The sequence below is a fragment of the Oreochromis niloticus genome, linkage group LG20 (assembly GCF_001858045.2).
Source record: "Oreochromis niloticus isolate F11D_XX linkage group LG20, O_niloticus_UMD_NMBU, whole genome shotgun sequence".
NCBI lineage: Eukaryota > Metazoa > Chordata > Actinopteri > Cichliformes > Cichlidae > Oreochromis > Oreochromis niloticus.
In genome coordinates this window covers 9,814,893-9,832,971 of record NC_031984.2, presented here as the reverse complement: position 1 = coordinate 9,832,971, position 18,079 = coordinate 9,814,893, and the positions used below count along the sequence as shown (strand labels likewise).

At 40.2% G+C, this 18,079-nt stretch overlaps 2 protein-coding genes across 3 annotated transcripts; one reads left to right on the top strand and one right to left on the bottom strand.

Moving 5' to 3' along the window:
* The first annotated feature begins 3,642 nt into the window (after positions 1–3,642).
* Positions 3,643–11,103, top strand: LOC100693402 (transmembrane protein 198). 2 transcript variants are annotated; one of them, XM_003439095.5, is made up of 5 exons: positions 3,643–3,867; positions 5,125–5,436; positions 7,905–8,480; positions 8,589–8,716; positions 10,358–11,103. In XM_003439095.5, the coding sequence occupies exons 2-5, from the start codon at positions 5,283–5,285 to the stop codon at positions 10,505–10,507; spliced, it is 1,008 nt and encodes a 335-aa protein (XP_003439143.1). In that variant the 5' UTR covers positions 3,643–3,867; positions 5,125–5,282; the 3' UTR covers positions 10,508–11,103. The 2 variants fall into 2 exon arrangements, with proteins under 2 accessions (XP_003439143.1, XP_019205427.1); XM_019349882.2 differs by lacking the exon at positions 3,643–3,867 and adding an exon at positions 7,467–7,525 and having other exon boundaries at positions 5,316–5,436.
* Positions 10,861–16,068, bottom strand: LOC100693130 (matrix metalloproteinase-19). The gene is made up of 9 exons (XM_013274386.3): positions 15,843–16,068; positions 15,317–15,405; positions 15,100–15,230; positions 14,812–15,024; positions 14,407–14,652; positions 14,221–14,322; positions 13,935–14,099; positions 13,699–13,826; positions 10,861–13,626 (listed from the first exon to the last, which is right to left on the bottom strand). The coding sequence occupies exons 1-9, from the start codon at positions 15,957–15,959 to the stop codon at positions 13,387–13,389; spliced, it is 1,431 nt and encodes a 476-aa protein (XP_013129840.1). The 5' UTR covers positions 15,960–16,068; the 3' UTR covers positions 10,861–13,386.
* Positions 16,069–18,079: the final 2,011 nt, after the last annotated feature.

Genomic DNA, 18,079 nt, shown 5'->3' with positions numbered 1-18,079 from the left:
GGAGGGAAAGGAACAAAAGCAGACAGTGAAACCAAAACAAGTCAAAAGAAAAAAAACAACCTTCAAAGTAAAACAGGAAGCAGCTAACAAACAAAGAACCATCGATGACCCATGAAGACAAGCCCTGATGACAGAGACAAGGGCACAAGGAGGGCACAAACACAAAGAAAGATAAGATAAGATAAGATAAGATAAGATAACCTTTATTAGTCCCACACGTGGGAAATTTGTTTTGTCACAGCAGGAAGTGGACAGTGCAAAAGTTATATAGCAAAATTAGAATACAATAAGAATAAAATACTGTACACAACTGTACAGAATAGAATAAAATAAAATACTATATACAGTAGAATAAATAGAATAAAATATACAATAGGATAAAAATAGAATGCAAATGCTTTATAGACCTGAGTAAAAATACAACTATGTCAGAAAAAGAATATTGCACTTAGTATTATTGCACATGTGTGGATGTGTGTGTTTGATCAATTGAAGTCTTTGTTGTGGAGTCTGACAGCAGTGGGGAGGAATGACCTGCGAAATCTCTCCGTTCCACACCGTGGGTGCCGCAGCCTGCCACTGAAGGAGCTGCTCAGTGCTGTCAGAGTCTCATGCATGGGGTGGGAGATGTTGTCCAGCAGGGATGACAGCTTAGCCGCCATTCCTGTCACTCACCACCTCCACTGGGTCCAGAGGGCATCCTAGAACAGAGCTGGCCCTTCTAATCAGCCTGTTCAGTCTCTTCCTGTCCCCGGCAGAGATGTTGCCACCCCAGCAGACCACACTGTAAAAGATGGCTGAGGCCACCACAGAGTCATAGAAGGTCTTCAGGAGTGGGCCCTCCACTCTAAACGACCTGAGTCTCCGCAGCAGGTACAGCCTGCTCTGCCCTTTCCTGTAGAGGGCGTCTGAGTTATGAATCCAGTCCAGTTTGTTGTTCAGATGAACACCAAGGTACCTGTAGCTGTCCACAGCCTCGATGTCCATACCTTGGATGTTCAGTGGTTGCAGTGGAGGATGCTTGTGCCTGCGAAAGTCTACCACCAGCTCCTTGGTTTTACTGGCGTTGATCTGGAGGTAGTTCAGCTGGCACCAGTCCACAAAGTCTTGGGTTAGTCCTCTGTACTCCTTGTCATCCCCATCAGTGATGAGGCCGACTATTGCAGAGTCATCAGAGAACTTCTGCAGGAAGCACTGGGTGGAGTTGTGGGAGAAGTCTGCAGTGTAGATGGTGAAGAGGAACGGAGCCAGAACCGTTCCCTGTGGGGCCCCTGTACTGCAGACGACCCTGTCCGACACACAGCCGTGAGTCCTCACATACTGTGGTCGGTCGGTGAGGTAGTCCAAAATCCAGGTAGTGAGGTGATGGTCCACTCCTGAGTTCTCCAGCTTGTCCTTCAGAACCGAGGGAAGAATAGTGTTGAAGGCACTGGAGAAATCAAAGAACATGATTCTCACAGTGCTCCCAGCGGTCTCCAGGTGAGCGAGGGAACGATGTAGGAGGTGAATGATGGCATCATCCGCTCCAATGCCAGGCTAGTAGGCAAACTGAAGTGAGTCCAGTGATGAGCTCACCAGGCGCCGAAGCTGAGCCAGGACCAGCTGCTCCAGGGTCTTCATCAGGTGGGATGTTAGAGCCACCGGCCTGTAGCTGTTGAGGTCCTTGGGGCATGAAGTCTTTGGCACTGGTACAACACAGGAGGTTTTCCAGAGCTGTGGGACTCTCCCCAGCCTCAGGCTCAGGTTGAAGAGGTGCTCCATCACCCCACACAGTTGGTCTGCACAGGACCTGACGACCCTCGAGCTGATGCCATCTGGACCCGCTGCCTTCTTGGCTTTAATCCTCCTCAGTTCCCTCCTAACCTGGGTGGTTGAGAGAGACAGGCTGGAGCCTTGTGTTGAGTGTGTATTGGATGCTGTTGTTGGGGGTGGGGAGGAGTGAGCAGGGTGAATAGAGGAGGTGTGAAGTGTCTGAGGTGTCAGAGGTGGAACAGCAGCAGTGGGGGTGGGTGAGTCTGCAGCCGATGTTGGAGACTGCCTCATGGATGAATCAAATCTGTTGAAGAAATGATTCAGTTCATTTGCCCACCTCACATCCCTCCCAGGCAGAGCGTTCTGATGTTTGTGGCCTGAGATGGTTCTGAGGCCTCTCCAGACTTCACCAACGTTGTTTTGCTGAAGCTGGTTCTCCATCTTCTGCCTGTAGCTGTCCTTCCCATTCCTTATCAGTCCCCTCAGCTCTCTCTGCACCCTTTTCAACTCCTCTTTGTCTTTGGATTTGAAGGCCCTCCTCTTCTGCTTGAGGACGGCTTTAATTTCTGGGGTAATCCAAGGTTTGTTGTTGGAGAAACACCGCACAGTCCTGGTAGGTACGGTGTTATCCACACAGAAATTAATATAGTCAGTAATGCATGTAGTAAGGCTGTCGATGTCCTCTCCGTGGTCGTCACAGATCACCTCCCACACAGTCGACTCAAAACAATCCTTAAGAGCCTCCTCGCTCTTAAGGAAAGCAACAAATATTACAGGGAACAAAATAAAACGAGCACATAGGTACCCTATGTAGCATGTGGCTTTGAGATAAAACATTAATTTTAGCAATTGCAGTCCAGATGTAAATATGAACTCAATAAGTTCAATAAGGAAGTTCTCTGGTCATTCATTTGCCTGCATTCAGGCTGCTCTTTTTTCTGCATTACTTCCTCTTTCCCACGCAGTCAAAGATATATCTGTTGTCATCACTCTGGCCCAGTCATTTTCTTGCCTGCCTTCTGGGAGCCAGTCAGCCTCTGTTCCACATACTTTAAATCTCAATGCTCTTCTGTCATTCTGCTTTTCAGACTTTCAGACTTACTTCCTGCCTCCTCTACATCTCCACGTCATCCTGACCATTTCTGCCACAACCAGTGTCTAAACTCCAGGAGGGTCCTCTTCTATTCCTTACCATTGTTGGACTCCACTATGCTATGTGGCTTCATTGCTGTCTAATTACCAAATACATTATTACTCTAAATGTCAATAACTCATGCTCAGTTCCTTCAAATGTTCTCTTATTGAGATTTGTGGGCGTAATGTTGCCTGCATGCTACCACCTTAGTTTAGCATGCTAAGATTCTGATTAGCACTAAAAACAAAGTAAAGCTAAAAGTTGTTGTTAAATGTCAACCTCATGGTGGCAGTAGAGGAGAAGCTCAGGGATCACTTAAGTCAGTAAGCATCATCCTTTTAAGACCACAAGTATCTTCACAAAGTTTAATGCAGGTTCATATTATATATCAGCACTAACAACTTTAAAGGCACTCACTTTAACATGGTTAAAACACACACACACACACACACACACACACACACACACACACACACACACACACACACACACACACATTTAGAATACTGTTTGCAACCCAACAAGAAAAGGATTAAATTACATTTTGGGGGGAAGATCCTATGAATGAACACAAACCAGAGCCTAAAGCAAAATTGTTTTAGTGCAAGCTGAATTTAACCTTAATGAAAAGCCACACTGACTGAAATAAACTCTGAACTGTGCTGTGGCTCCAGCGGGATCCTGGGTAGTGAGAGTTGAACTCTCAGCTGGTCTGGCCTTGGACTTGGTAGCAGCTTTGTATTGACGCTGGGGGCAGATGGTCTCTCTCTCTCTCAGAGTCAGGCGTCAGCTGTTCACAAACACAGATGAGAGACTTAGTGCGTTGGACATTGATTTCGCACAGCTCTCAGAGAGAACAACATAAACTTTTGAGAAAACTACGGCGCTCTCTCTCCTTCGCTGGGACTAACAGCTAATGAGGATATTTTATTTCTTGCAGAAAGTTTACTTTTACAGTGTGAAGATATGTGGCATTTGAGGTAGGTCACAGAAATTTTAAAATTATGCTTTCATTTAAGAGACTGTGGTTTCCTTATTGTTTGTAGTTATTCTGTTCAGCTCTATAGATAATCATACTGATTGTTTCTGCAATGGAAAAAATAATTTTTTTGTCACAGAATCTCACAAACTAGTAGAAAAATAATTATTTTAGTGGCTTTTCCTGTACTGAAGCTGTGATATTTTTTTATGTTTTTAATGTTACAAGGATTATTTAGCTGCTAGAAAATGTGTTTGTGCTTTAAACTATATAAGAGGACACAGGAGTTGAGAGGAGGATCACTCACCTGCTAAAGCCCCTCTAATTCCATTTGCTGACCGTAGGATCTGCCTGAACAGCTTATGAAGTCTTTACAATAATACACCCTGTAGCTAGACGGCTGCACTGTAAGCCAAGATGAAGGGTGTGTAAACACGATCTATGCAGTTAATAATAAGTATATATAATACCTAATAAAATAGTTTTAATTTAGCTGATAAGTAATTCTATTCTGTTTTTGTAGTGGGGGAAATAGTTTTATGCTTTGCATAAATGTGTCCATCTTTGAGTGAAATTAATACCCCAATTTCATTCAAATTAATCAGGAAATATTTTTCTTTTGAATATTCATAATAACTATCCACAACATTAAAGTGATGCATCGTTAATTATAAGCTACAGTCCTTCTCCAGAAACTTTTAAATCACTATGTACTTAGAGGGTTTTCTGAATGCAGAACTTATTTGTTTCTGTACTGTTTTAGCTAGTTTTACTTATGCTAGAGGCTAGAGTACATCTATTCCACCATATATAATATACTGTATTATTGTTGAGCTGGGGTTTTTTTCATTATCTTGAGCACTAAACAGAAATATTTAACCACATGTTCAGGACAATACATACGTATAACGACGGCATCAAGTCACAAGGTCATTTCCTCATCTGTATCCTGTTCTTGAACAAAAGAGAAACTCAAGGGGACTCCCCAGTTTCCTCCTTTGGTTCCTGAACAGGGAATTGGACATGGGAAAGAGCAACATCCTCCCATAAATTCACCCAAATACGACTGATGCTTCATTTAAAAACATTATGATGTCTCATATGGAATGGAAGTTATGTTTTCATTGGAGAAATTCCCGGGATAGACAAGACTTGATGTTTAATAAATCTCAAGTTAGTAGCCAGTGCAGGAAAAAATAGAACTGGGTCTGTGTTTGTCTTTGCTGTACAAGTCATAAACAGTCTTTTCTTTCTGCAGGTGCACAACAGGAAACAGTTTAGTACATGCTCTTGGTTCAGGAGCTTCCTCTTTCCCTGGATACAATATGCAGGCCGTTCCAGTTTTGTCCCTTCAATGAGCAAAACAGATTGACGTCCACACCAGCTGCTCACCACCAGAAGTAATAACCCTCGAAGATGGCACTCACTTCACTCTATGTTACTGAGAAACCAGGAGCTGGCTTAAGTGAAGTGGACATATGTACGCTTGAGATTAATATGAAGTATGAAGTCATCCCATCTATTGTGTGCTCTGTTTGCCTTTCATTTGGCCTCATCTACTGCTTTTTCGGTACGTAATCCTAATGTTATTAACGTCAAATCTAAGGAAAGACTACTTAAATTTTTTACATCTAACTGTCCACTCCGCTTTTAAATGTTTCAACATCTCACCTGATGGCTTAAAGCCTCAGTGGCAGGTGTCTGCAGGCTGCCAGGGGTTTAGGGTGGATAAGCCCAAAGCTGGAGAAGGCAGATGGGTAGTCCTGTGTCTGAATTTGACAGAGACAGTATATATGAAGTGCTACCTGTTACACACTCTTGGCCTAAAGTTAAAGCTGAAATCCGCTCCTGTCAGCACTGACAGTGATTTAGTTTTATGTAGAGCTACACAGGGGGAAAATATACTACAGTATTAAAAGCAATATTTATTTGGTATCACTGAGAAAATATGCAGAGAAAAATTCAATCAACACAAAAACTGAGTGTGATAAAGAGTGTTGTGTCACAAGGACCTGCAGCCTAAAACATGTGACATTATGCAAACACACATGCTGCCAAAGTCTGTTTTTCCAGTAACACTAACACACTGCAAGGAAATGTGTAACTGTCAATAATTAATAATGGGGAATAAAAAAAAGCAGTTTTAGTGGTGCAGATAAAAAGAGTGCTGTCATAGTTGTGTTAACTTAATTTAACTCTGTGGTTAGTGATTGTCATGCACATACAAGTGGCCTGCCCACAGAGACTCAAAGGACACCAGAATACAAATCAGTCCTGTGAAGCACTGGGCAAATGTACAGCAGAATTACACTGCAAACAGTGAGCTTTGTCTACTATCATCCACAACCAAACCAAAACAATTCATCAGAAATTTAAAACATTGCCTTAACTGTCTTCACCATATGCCTTTCCATATAACAAAATAAATATCTTTTGTATTCATAGACACTAGTAAACATGTCTCCCACTATAACTAAAGGTAACCTGTGGTATTAGCCACAAAACTGTAAAGGAACGAGAGCAATCACTGCAGTCTCCCCACCTGGAGCTGGAGATGAATGCTGGAACAAATTCGTGTATGAAAAGGTATTTCAGTGTGTGAACCATCAGCATCTGCAGAGTCATCCAATCAGCTCTTATTGTTGTGGTTCATATAAGGTAAAAATAATAGTGAAACTAATAGTTCGTCTACCTTGGATAATACACATTTTCATTCTGTTTTTTATGGATTTTATTGTTTTTGTGTTCTTAAACAGCTGTCCTGTCTGGTCGTTGTAGAAAGCAGAATCATGGTCTGAATGCTTTGTTGTGCCAAACATCTGCTTTCCCAAGAGGAGCACTATGGGCTCTCTGTAGGCTCCTCTCGTTAATCTTATTGTTTTATTTATTTTATTTTTTATTATTCATGCTATTATCTATGTGGATATTATGGTGAAGCAGAAAGGACATGAAAGATAGAAGAAGAAAATGGAGGAATAGAAAAAGAAAAGAGAGAAAAGAGAAAAGAGGGGGTATGGGGGGAGGAAAGCTGGGAAACAGACAGACATGCTGGGTCTCCAACTGCTACAGCTAAAACAAAACACACTTCAAAATCCCATGAAAACTACAATAAAACCAAAATAATATAATAATATAATAAAAGTTACACTGCATCAGTTCATTTCTTTCACACTGCAGCTGTAAGAATGTGACTTTCCCAACTCTGAGACTAATAAAGTTTATTTTATTTTATGAAGTATTTTGTGCTTGTGCAGTAATTTGAAACATACAGTATTTTACTCTGTTTATACAAGGCCCTGCTTGGCTAAAACAATATGTGTTAACACATAATTAACTATTAATTTGCAGGCTTCCTCTCTGACAAATAGCACTGAAAGAAATTAATTATGTATCTTGTTTGGCTAATGCCTGGGGTTAGCATGCACTTAGCTTTAATATCACTCTGGGCTAGCTTTTTGGCTAGCTTTGTGTTAGCATGCTGTCTGTGCCATATAATGTGGTTGTTTCTGTCTTCAATGCAGTTTCCACTTTACCATTGCAATCTTGTCCTTTCTACAATAAATAAAAAGCCATGTCCATATCACCACTCCTCCACCACAGGAACTGTACACAGGAACACTGAAATCAACTGATAACAGCAAGTGGACAAGAAGAAAAAAGCACGTTTGTTTGATTTGTTTTGGGCACAGATAACTAAAGAATCGCTGTAATGCATTTTTTTTTTACAATTACATAATTGTAACTTTGATGTAACAGTTATGAGGACATAATAAATGACTGAATTGGGCAGTGTAGCGCTTTACATTATTGCATTACTAACAAATAAAATTATTACATTAACCCATTACATCCTGCAAAATCCTGAAAAAACATTACAAAAATATCAGCTGAGCTAAGCACATAAGCTAAACCTAAAACCTAAACCTAAAAATACAAACTAATATTGTTTAATTAATCCAGTGATGCCTATGCTGTATTAATCAGTATCAAAACTAACACTGGAGCCGGTTCTAACCTTCTTTTATTACCCTCCCCCAGGATACCGCTGCTTCAAGATGGTCATGTTCTTCTCAGGCTTCTTGTTAAGCTTGGCAGCCATGCTCCTCTTGTATCACAAAGAGCCTGTATTGAGCACCCAGCTGCAGGCAGAGACCAAGGCGGGCATTGGCCTTGGTGTGGCTGTGCTATGTGGACTGTTGACCATGTTAATGACAACAGTGGGACTCCTCATCAGTGGCTTACTTCTGGGAAGCCTTCTCTCCCTCTCCATCTTGGTGGTTATCGGACAATTTCACAGCCTTACTCCAGTTTGGGTGCCTCTCAGTGTTGTTCTGACTGCAAGCATGGCCGCTGCTGTCTTTACACTCCAGTGGCAGAAACTATTCAGCATAATCTTCACATCTGTGTTTGGAGCAACTGCAGTCATGCTGTGTGCAGATTACCTGGTGGGGGCATTTGTACTGCCAGATGAAGTGTATGATATATTTTCTCAAGCTGCTCCACGACCACTCTGCTGGTTTGACTGGGCTGTCACTGGAATCTGTCCTGTTTTGAGTCTCACTGGAGTGCTGGTGCAATGGTGGTTTACTGCCAAAGGAATGTCACACAATGGAAGTAAGTTTAATTCAATTTGTAACTCAAGGCTGTATTCACAACCTCCCTATTTGATGTTCTGTGTTCATGTTTTACGTCTTTTTTTTCCTCCCCTTTTAATGCATCCAGGTGCACATAAAAAACAGACGAAATATGCAAAAAAACATGCAAATAAAGAGTCGAGGAGAAGACCTCAGCATCACCGCCGACGGAGGCCTCCACCCCTGAAACGCTATGCTGGCGATGTCCTGGCACCGGTCAGTGGCTGAGATTCAAATGGTTGATGTGCTTTTTTATCAGATTTTATTTCTCCATTCCAGATAATAATAATAACAGATTCCAAGGCACTTGGTTATTTATCCACATCCACATACGTCAAAAATGTAGTTAAAAATCTTTATGTTTTTATTGATATTTCCTTGAATTATAACAATCAAGTCAGTAATGTTGTGAAGAGCATTTTACCAGCTCTAAGTCATTAATAAATATTAAAGCTAGCTATGTACATAAAGGATTTAGTTATCCTTTGCTTTATTGCCTCCCACCTTTACTACTGCAACTTCCTGTATATACAGTACAATTTCCCAATTTGCATAGCCTGAAGCAACAATATAGGTCCACCCTCTTGTGGCCTCACCACCCAGAGGAGGGGTCAGACACAGTGTGTGTTGGATGGCAATCAAGGGCTGCCAAAGTGCTTCTGGCAAATTGTCAGGCAACTCAATAGGAGAAAGCAGTATTATACTCAAATGGTGCCTAGTGCAGGTGGGGAGCTGCAAACTTCAACTCAGAACATAGTCAGGCAGTGGAAGGAATACCTCAAGGATCGCCTCAATCCCACCGACATGGATGGATGGAGGGGGCAACTTGGCCATCACTGAGGTGAGGTCATGGAGATAGTTAAACCGCTCCTTCTTAAGGCACTGGATGTTCTGTGACTGACACCCACAACATGCCTTTGGAAGGTAGAGACAGTGTCTCTGAATTGGCAAACTTGGGTGGTAGTTCCTCTCTTCAAGAAGGGGGACTGGAGAGCATTAACCAGCGTCATGGGAGATCACACTTCTCAGCCTCCCCAGAAAGGTCTTTGCCAGGGTGCTGGAGAAGATAGTCCACCCATAAGTTGTGTCTTGGATCCAGGAGGGGCAATGCAGTTTTAGTCCTGGCCGTTGAATTCCTGATTAGCTCTTTGTCCTCTCAAGAATATTCAAGAGTGCGTAGGAGTTTGCCCAATCAGTTTACATTTGTTTTGTAAAGGCAATCGACTTCATCCCTCGGGATATGCTGTGCTGGGCACTTCTTTTTATGGACAGAATTTCTAGGCAAGTGACAGGAGCCTCCCACTTTGGTGATTTAATGATCTCATCTCTGCTTTTTGAAGATGATGTGGTTGTTTTGGCTTCATCAGATGGTGGCCTCCTTTCAGGAGGTGGTTAGGGTAAGAGAGGTCTGCGCTTCTCTGCTACCCCCAAATGGATGGATGGATGGATTTTATTTATCATTTATTCTTGCCTTTGAATTCTTTCTTTTTTTTAAGTATACAATTGTTTATGTTGCTCTATTGCTGTTTTATTTATTGTATTTTAATTTGAGTTTTGGGTTTTAGGTAGTTTTGGGTTTTGAAATTGGGTTGTTGGAGACCTTGAATGTAAATATGTTTGCCTGGAAATGACTTTGGGTTATCTTCTGTCTCTTTCAAAATATGCTAGATGAATAAAATTGACATGACACAAGTATACATTAGTATTAGCACACTTTTAGTACATGAACTGGTAAACAAGGCCCACTGCAGTTTTGTGCAGCACCAGAGCTTTTCTAGGTTCTCACTGTGTATAATTTGTCTGCATGGTAGATGGCCAGTTTAACAACAGTGCATCCTCCTTTTGTTTGCCTTGCAGAGTTATCTTCAGAGCCTTCAGGAGCGTCAGATGGGAACCGGCTCCTCTAAAAGCAGCGTCAGCACCATCACACACACTCTAATTGACTTTGACTTTGAGACAGGCTCAATGGTGCCTCTGACCACTTCCTCTCCAGTCTTCACAGTTTGATTAGCATGGCTTCAAGCAAATATAGGTTACATATGTCTGAGGAATAATTACTCATTTTAATTGTTGACCATCACAAACACCTTTCCACAGTTTCAACTTGTGGTTTGAATCCTTATTACTGGCTTCATCAGATAACGATCAACATGCTCAGACTGATATGAGGTACTTGGAGATCATCCCCTGAATGATGACAAGACAAATTAATGCAACCTCAACACAGCATCAGGCCCATGACTACTAAATCCTTTGAGCAGTTTAACTCTCAGATGAGTTCTTTTGTTTCTTGCAATATCATTACAATCTTAAACACTCTGCTTATGTCACTGTGTAAATACATAGATAAGTATTACATCTAGATTACTTTGAAATGTAATCATTACACCTATAAAAGATAAATGTGTGCCAGCACATGCGATGAAACCAAGGATATACATAAAACATATCATTCTGAATGGTAGACCAATAAAATATTGATCAGACAGCAGTGCAGCTTCACAGTCGGCTGTTTTGGAGTATTGTCTTATGTTAAGAGTCATTAAATCAGCAACGTGATGTTTATGCAACATTTGCTAACATTATCCACTATGGGCCACTGATCGTACCAAAGATAAGGATGTCAGCAGCATCAAAACCACTGATGTTATTAAAACTGGTGAAGAGTGTGTTTAGTTGTTTATGAGTTCAAGTTTGAATTTGAAAACCAGATGATGTGTTATTTCATCTTTCAAGGTTACATCCTTACTTTTAAAAGGTCAAATAAAACGTGCTTTTCCTCTGCTCTGTACTGTTGTTAATCCATTTATACTCCTCTAGTGTGTTGTCCTTCTTTGGAGATATCTGTTATAGAGAGGCTGGATAAAAATTCCCCTATTTGTAGGTCACAAATACATTTGACTCAGAAACTGTATCTCCTCCAAAAAGTCATGACTAGGTTACAGAAAAAATCCACACGCCTTCTTGGAGTAATTTTCATACAGCAGCTGTTTTCTCTACACCATTTTGTCACTGTTATGAAAGAAGAATGCAGCCGGCCAGCATTACAGAGCTAGATGTCATTCATGTTTACATCCTCTGACCTTTCACAAACAAGAACCTTTTGTGTCTAAATGTTAAATCCATTTTAAAAGCTTTCACTTCAGCATTTCTTCAGCATGTTGCATGTTTTGGAATCAGAAGTGACCAAATTTGGACAAAAAGGCCTAAGGGCTGAGTTATCTACTAGTATTACCATTAGCTTGATCCATAAACTGTATAGATGCATCATGATGCATGGAACTGCAGCGTTGACTTTGCAGCCCCTTCTGGATGTTGCCACTTGGTAGATGCACTTTGTTTTGTGCAGTTTTATGGGGTTCAGGTTAGTAGAAAAGAAGAAAACAAGAAGTCTATGAACACTATGAAAACGTGTTCATGATTTCTGGAACTGCCATTGTTGTTTTAATTATAATGTATGAATATGTCAATTTTGTTCTTAAGGTTAACCTTCCCTTTGTTCACATTTGTTTAAATGTTAATCCCACTTTTTTTCCACCCTTTGTTTTGTCAGTTAATATTGCTACTGTTCAGTTATGTTAACTTTGCACTTTACCTACAAGGATTTAGAATAGAATAGAATAGAATAGAATAGAATAGAATAGAATAGCCCTTTATTGTCCTTGTACATGTACAATGAAATTATGGAGATATTTGTACAGAATGATGAGTAAATACAGTTTCAAATTTTTTGTTACTTTTAGTTTTCCTTTCATTTTGAATTTAAGTTTCCATTTCAGTGTAGCTTCAGCTAGTTTCTGCTGGTTTGCACATTTCACAAATGAGCTTTTTATGGCCTGACAATGTCCAGTTTTAATACAGTTTTTTTTTTAATGTGGGTGGTATTTGTCAGGGGCAAGTGCTAAGAAGTCCAGAATAGATATTACAACACAAACAGTGTAATCGAAAAATTACAGTGACAAAAAAACATATACAAGTGTTCTGATGTTTCCCACATGGCAGCAAAATGAATTCTTATTTTTTTGAAAGCACAATAACATTTTCTGTCAGCCTATTCAAAGTCTGATTTTTATTTCAGTTATTTCAGTTGTTCACATCGGGTCGTAGTTTTTAGTTTCATTTTAATTAATTATAATAAACTGGTGCCTAAATAAAAGTGAACACAGAAGTTAGGTATTTGGAAACACAGATCTCCATGTGATGAAAACTGCCTGCTGATCTTGTTCACGTGTCTGAAGTTGACTTTCTTATCAGGTAAAGTGACCTTATCCTTCAAAGACCCTGCATGCACAACTACACAGGTGCTTTCCACCTACTCTGACTTCTTAAGACTCCTGCTTTGTTAAGAGCAGCGTGAGCTTCACAAAAATCTGTTTTGGTTTTATTTGATTCGTTTAGATTTTACCAGGACTCCTTCATCTGGCATTTGTGGCCAGACATTAAAAAAAGGCACCCTAACAACATTTGATATAACTCGTATAATATACTGACATAATGTACACATGCACCAATAAAATGCAACCACAGGTAGAAGGCTACAGTGAAGTATTCCTCACATGTTCTGTGATTAATGTCATCTCCTTTGTTATCCTGTTTGATTGGTCTGTTTATTTAATGTTAAAGTGGAAGAGAAGCAGAAGTATGCATAATTAAAGATAACTATTTTAACTAGTTACTAGTTTATTTGTTAGTTTAATTAAAGATTTTATCTCGGTAAGTGGAAGCTTTAGTATTACATTTATTCTCAACATGACAGAACTGTGAAGCAAATATCATTGCACACACCCACATAACCAATACCCATACTGTGAGCTTGTTTCACTGTTATTAAACCAAGTCATTGTGCAGATAAGGTTAACATTGAGTCCCCAGTGGCCTCTGGTGGCTCAGTCGTCACACTGCATCCAGCGCAAGGCAGTGTTGAGAGGGTAGGTCTTCTCCACTGCTTGGTAGTTTTGGTTTACACGCCAATACTCGGTGCCTTTAAATATGTATACATAACCATTAGTCCACATTAGAGCAGCGTCAGTGTTGCTGGGCATCCCTTTGAAGAGTTGTCCAACTGGTTTAGGGTATGATTTGAAATCTGTTGGAGCAATTTCATCCCATTGCCAGTATCCAGAGCCCTGAAATAAAGAGCAAATTATTGACCGAGTCCAGATATCAAACAACAACAAAAAGACTGAAAATCATCTTACTTTGAAAAAGATGATTTTCTGGTTCTTATTGAAGTAAAAAGCAGAGTCAATATTTGCAGGGATGTTGGACAAACGTTTGGGGAAGCCCTGGTCAAGTTTGAAGCCTGTGTATCGCCATAATTTGTCTCCTGCGAAAGGATGTTTGCAGAGGAAAGACACTTGAATTCAGAAAACAAACAGAAGACACAACTGGAATTAAACATTCTGAGCGCCGTTGATAAAACTACTAAATAAACCTTTCAGAAAGTAGGATTTGCCAGTTCGCTGAGAGTGAACAGCTGCACTGAGGCTTCCTGGCAGCTCCTTCCACAGTGCGGAAATCTGGATGGGAGTGTTGTAGTCAGAGTTGGACACTGTCCACACATACTGCCCACTGAAAAAGTATGTCTTACGCAAAGGACCTGCAGGGGCAAAATGTAGGAGAAAAAAATATCTTTAGAAGCATCTTCCTGTTTTGTTAAACAAAATACAGAGCAAAGCATATATAAGGGAATATGTATTAGAGCATCAGAGTCTCTGTACCCAACATAACTGCATCCACAGTGGCTTTGCAAGGATTTGGAATAACTCCTCCTGGCTTTGACTGTCCTGGATTTCTGGCTTCAGGAGTCTTCTCTGGCTTTCCTGAAAAGGGATAGTGTTGCAGGTTGCATAAATAGTATTTCAAAGATATATTCATATGGTGCTGTAATAACATTTTGGCAATACCGTATAAAGCTTGGATCCCTTGTATGTCATCTGGATGAAGCTTGAAGTCAGAGCGGTATCCATTGTAAACAGGTCCCATCAGTGCATTGTAGTACTGTGAGTGGCCCAGGCCTAGAGCGTGACCGATCTCATGAGCTGCCACAATCCTCAGGTTGGAGCCAGAACTCTTCCCTTCTGTCCACAGTTCATCCTCATCGAAGTGCACAATGCCGGACTCGGGGGCATCAGCGTGCGCTAAAACACGGCCTAAAGACGAAGCAAGGATTCTAATTAAATACCAGAAGTTTTCCTTTATGACTTTAAACTTTTAAGTGTCACTTTACATCAAAAGTTTCAACATAAAATCACTCAGATCACAAAACTTTGGAGTTTCTTTGAGCACAATTGTTCATATGCTGGTCCTACCTCGGCCATCAAAGGGTACTGGACACGTCTTATCTTTTCTGTGAAATGAGATTTTGATGTCTGCTCTCCCTCGATCCAACTCTCTGAACCTTAAAGGTGATACATCACTCCAGTACTTAAAAGCATTCTGGATGGCCACGCGAGTCTTTCCCTGACCCAGATCAGGAGTGTAATTGTAAATGCGGTAGGTCAGCATTTTCTTACGCCAGTAACCTGTTAAATTATAATAAAAAATCACTTAGATGCACATAACTGCACATTAAAAATCCAGTATGTACCGTTACCTACCCATGACTCGATATTTGAGAGACCTGTTATTGAAAGAATCCTCCAGACCACATCTTGGTTTATTCATCATTGCCAGCGTGGCTAAATCCAGTTTTCCTGATACCTGCAGGTTGGTCACTTTCTGAAACATTCTGACATTAAAAAAATGTTTAAACTTTCAATTGAAATGAAGTCTAAATAGTAAATGAGGACAATGTAAACTGATAAGATGGGTAACCTTAAAGCTTCCGCTATTTGCTCATGTGAATAATCTTGAACTTTACTGTCCAGTGGGATGTGCAGGTAGCCATACTTCTTTAAGTAAACCTAAAAGAATGGCAGACATTGTGAGAGATATTAAATTATTGATCTCTACTAAACATATTAAAACGATTGTTCTTTCTTTTTTGACATGTTACTTGACTATTTTTGGTCACTGAAACTAAATAATCTCAGCATGGGTGTTATCGGAGGTTGACTGAATATAGATGCTCCATTACCAGCTGAGGAATTACATCCATTTGTGTCAATTATACAGGGATCTGGCCTTACAGTAACATTGGTGAGCTTAAGACAATTAAAAATCCAGTCTCTGCTGATCTCTGCTGAACTATTGTTAAAACTGGACAGCAGTGCATGCTCCAAGTATTTCTATTTTTATTCTCAGCGAATTGTATGCAAATTCTAGACTCGGAGACTGTGATTTTTACATTAATATTTTAGATTCTATTCCAGCAGATCCAGCTTGTTTTGTATTTTCTTACCATGGCTTCTGTGGTATCTTTTCTGCTCAGGGCGATAGATGAAGCCGTTATCAACAAAACAAGAAGCACCATTAACTCCAGTCTGTATTCCATTTTCCAGTTTGGGTCTTTTTCCATTACTAGATAGAAAAAAACAACAACTTTGAATCCAATGTGGCAAGTTGATCTTTTCAACTGATAAATAAGCTGTGTGTCTTTCCAAACATCATTTTATCCATCTTCTCTGTGTTCGTTCTTCTATAACTGTGCCAAAGTGGGTGTCTTTGTATTTATACTGTCAAGTGTCTGTTCGGGACCTGCCTCGAAACCACATAATAAATATTTACAAGGAATGTGATGTGTCGACTGCAAAACACCAACACATATTTCAGATGTTAACCACCTGATCACGCCTTCTGACACCATCATTTAGAGCCATTTGTCTTGAAGGGTGTAAGAATAACTTCAGAGTAATGTTGTTTACGTCAAAGGAAGCAAATAAATTAAGAATGAACTTTTTTTAGAACGTGGATGAGCTGCCCACTACCTAATAAAGGTGCTGTCTTGCGACTAGTTATGTCATTGTGGTGGAAGACAAGCACTTTCTTGATTTTTAATTAAGCTGTATTACTTTATAACGGATGTCTGTGGTAGATGTAACAGAAATGCTACCGAGTTGCTCACATGTGATTCATGTTTGTGAAATCCGCACTTTATTCCACAATATCTGAGTGTTCTTTATTCTGTGGTTGCCGTGTAAAAAAAACAACAAACCACACATCCTCAATGAGACAACAGCTAATTATATTGTTCTCAAAGTAGGAGCCCATTCAAGCAAAAACAATGACGCCCCCGTGTAACCATTGCTACAAATCGTGTCTGAGACAGAGTACGCCTCCTCCTCTGCTGTTTCATTGTGGAATAAAGGCTCATAAAAACCGAGACGGCAAAACTCCTGGGGTTTAAAAATGTTCACATCTCCTGGTGAGACCATCCCTGATTCCTCATCAAGATAGAGAATTTTTATCTAGCCTCTCTGGTTCTTTAAGGCATAAGCTTTGTCATTGATTGACTGATTCTAATGGAGGAAAGCAAACATATTAAAGTGGATCTATCATGATTTTAAAATGGTGGATGCCCCTATTAAAGACAAAGTTTCAAATAATGAGGTCGCTGTTATTGTGTTGTTAATAGCTTACATACATGCATCATGGGCATGAATGTCAGGGCAATTTGGGGTTTTTACTGATTTGTTTGAACTGCTCTTTTTCCAGGGTGGATGATTGTGCAGCATACACCTTTTCGTTAATCCAAACGGGGTTAAAAGTATACATCCAAACTGTCACCGTCAGATGAGAGGAAACTCATTAGGATATTCATGAACAACACAGGAACCACCAAGGCTCAAACCTCCAGTCACACATCTGGACCCATCTGGCCGCAATGACTTGGAATGGATAAAGCAGGCTAACAGTAAGCTTCTGAAAGGGCCTTCGCAGAGCCCTGATCTCAATCCTACTGAAAATTTGTGGACTTTGGATAAAAGCCAAGTCTGTGTCAGGAAGCCAACTAATTTAAAGGAACTCTGCAAACTCTGCCAAGAAGATTAGTCAAATATCAGCCAGAATTATACCAAAGCTAGTTGATGGCTACCAAAAGCATTTGGTTGAGGTGCAACTTGCTAAGGGACATTTAGTCAATTACTAGAGCAAGTTTTATGTAAATATCTGAGCGTGGACTAAAGAAAATCCAAAATAAATCCAAACTTGCGCACCCAGTTGTATGCTGTACAATCATTCCATCCTGGGAAAAGAACAGGTTAAAAAAATCTTTAAAAGCCCGAAATTACTATGGCATTCATGTCATGTGAACATCTGGCCACAACTGTACAGGTAATCCCTGTGAGCCTGTCCAGGCTTCAGACTGGAAAACAGCTGCCAGTATAGACATTCACACATATTAATGATAAAGATAGCCTGTATAGGGATTTTCCCTGCTTATATCAAATACTGGACAATCAGCAGGACTGTGACTTTGAAGTTTTTATAAGTGGTGTTTAATTTATTTTAAGCTTAAGTAACATTTTTATCAAATAGCTAAACATAACAGAAGAATATATATTCTCTTAAGTTAGTACAGACCCCTTTGCCTTGGCTATATGGATGTCACCACTCATCCCACAAGTGTAGGCTATCAACAATTCTACAACAGCAGTTTTTTTTCAGTGTGGAGGTTTTGACCCTATGCCAACCCCTTAC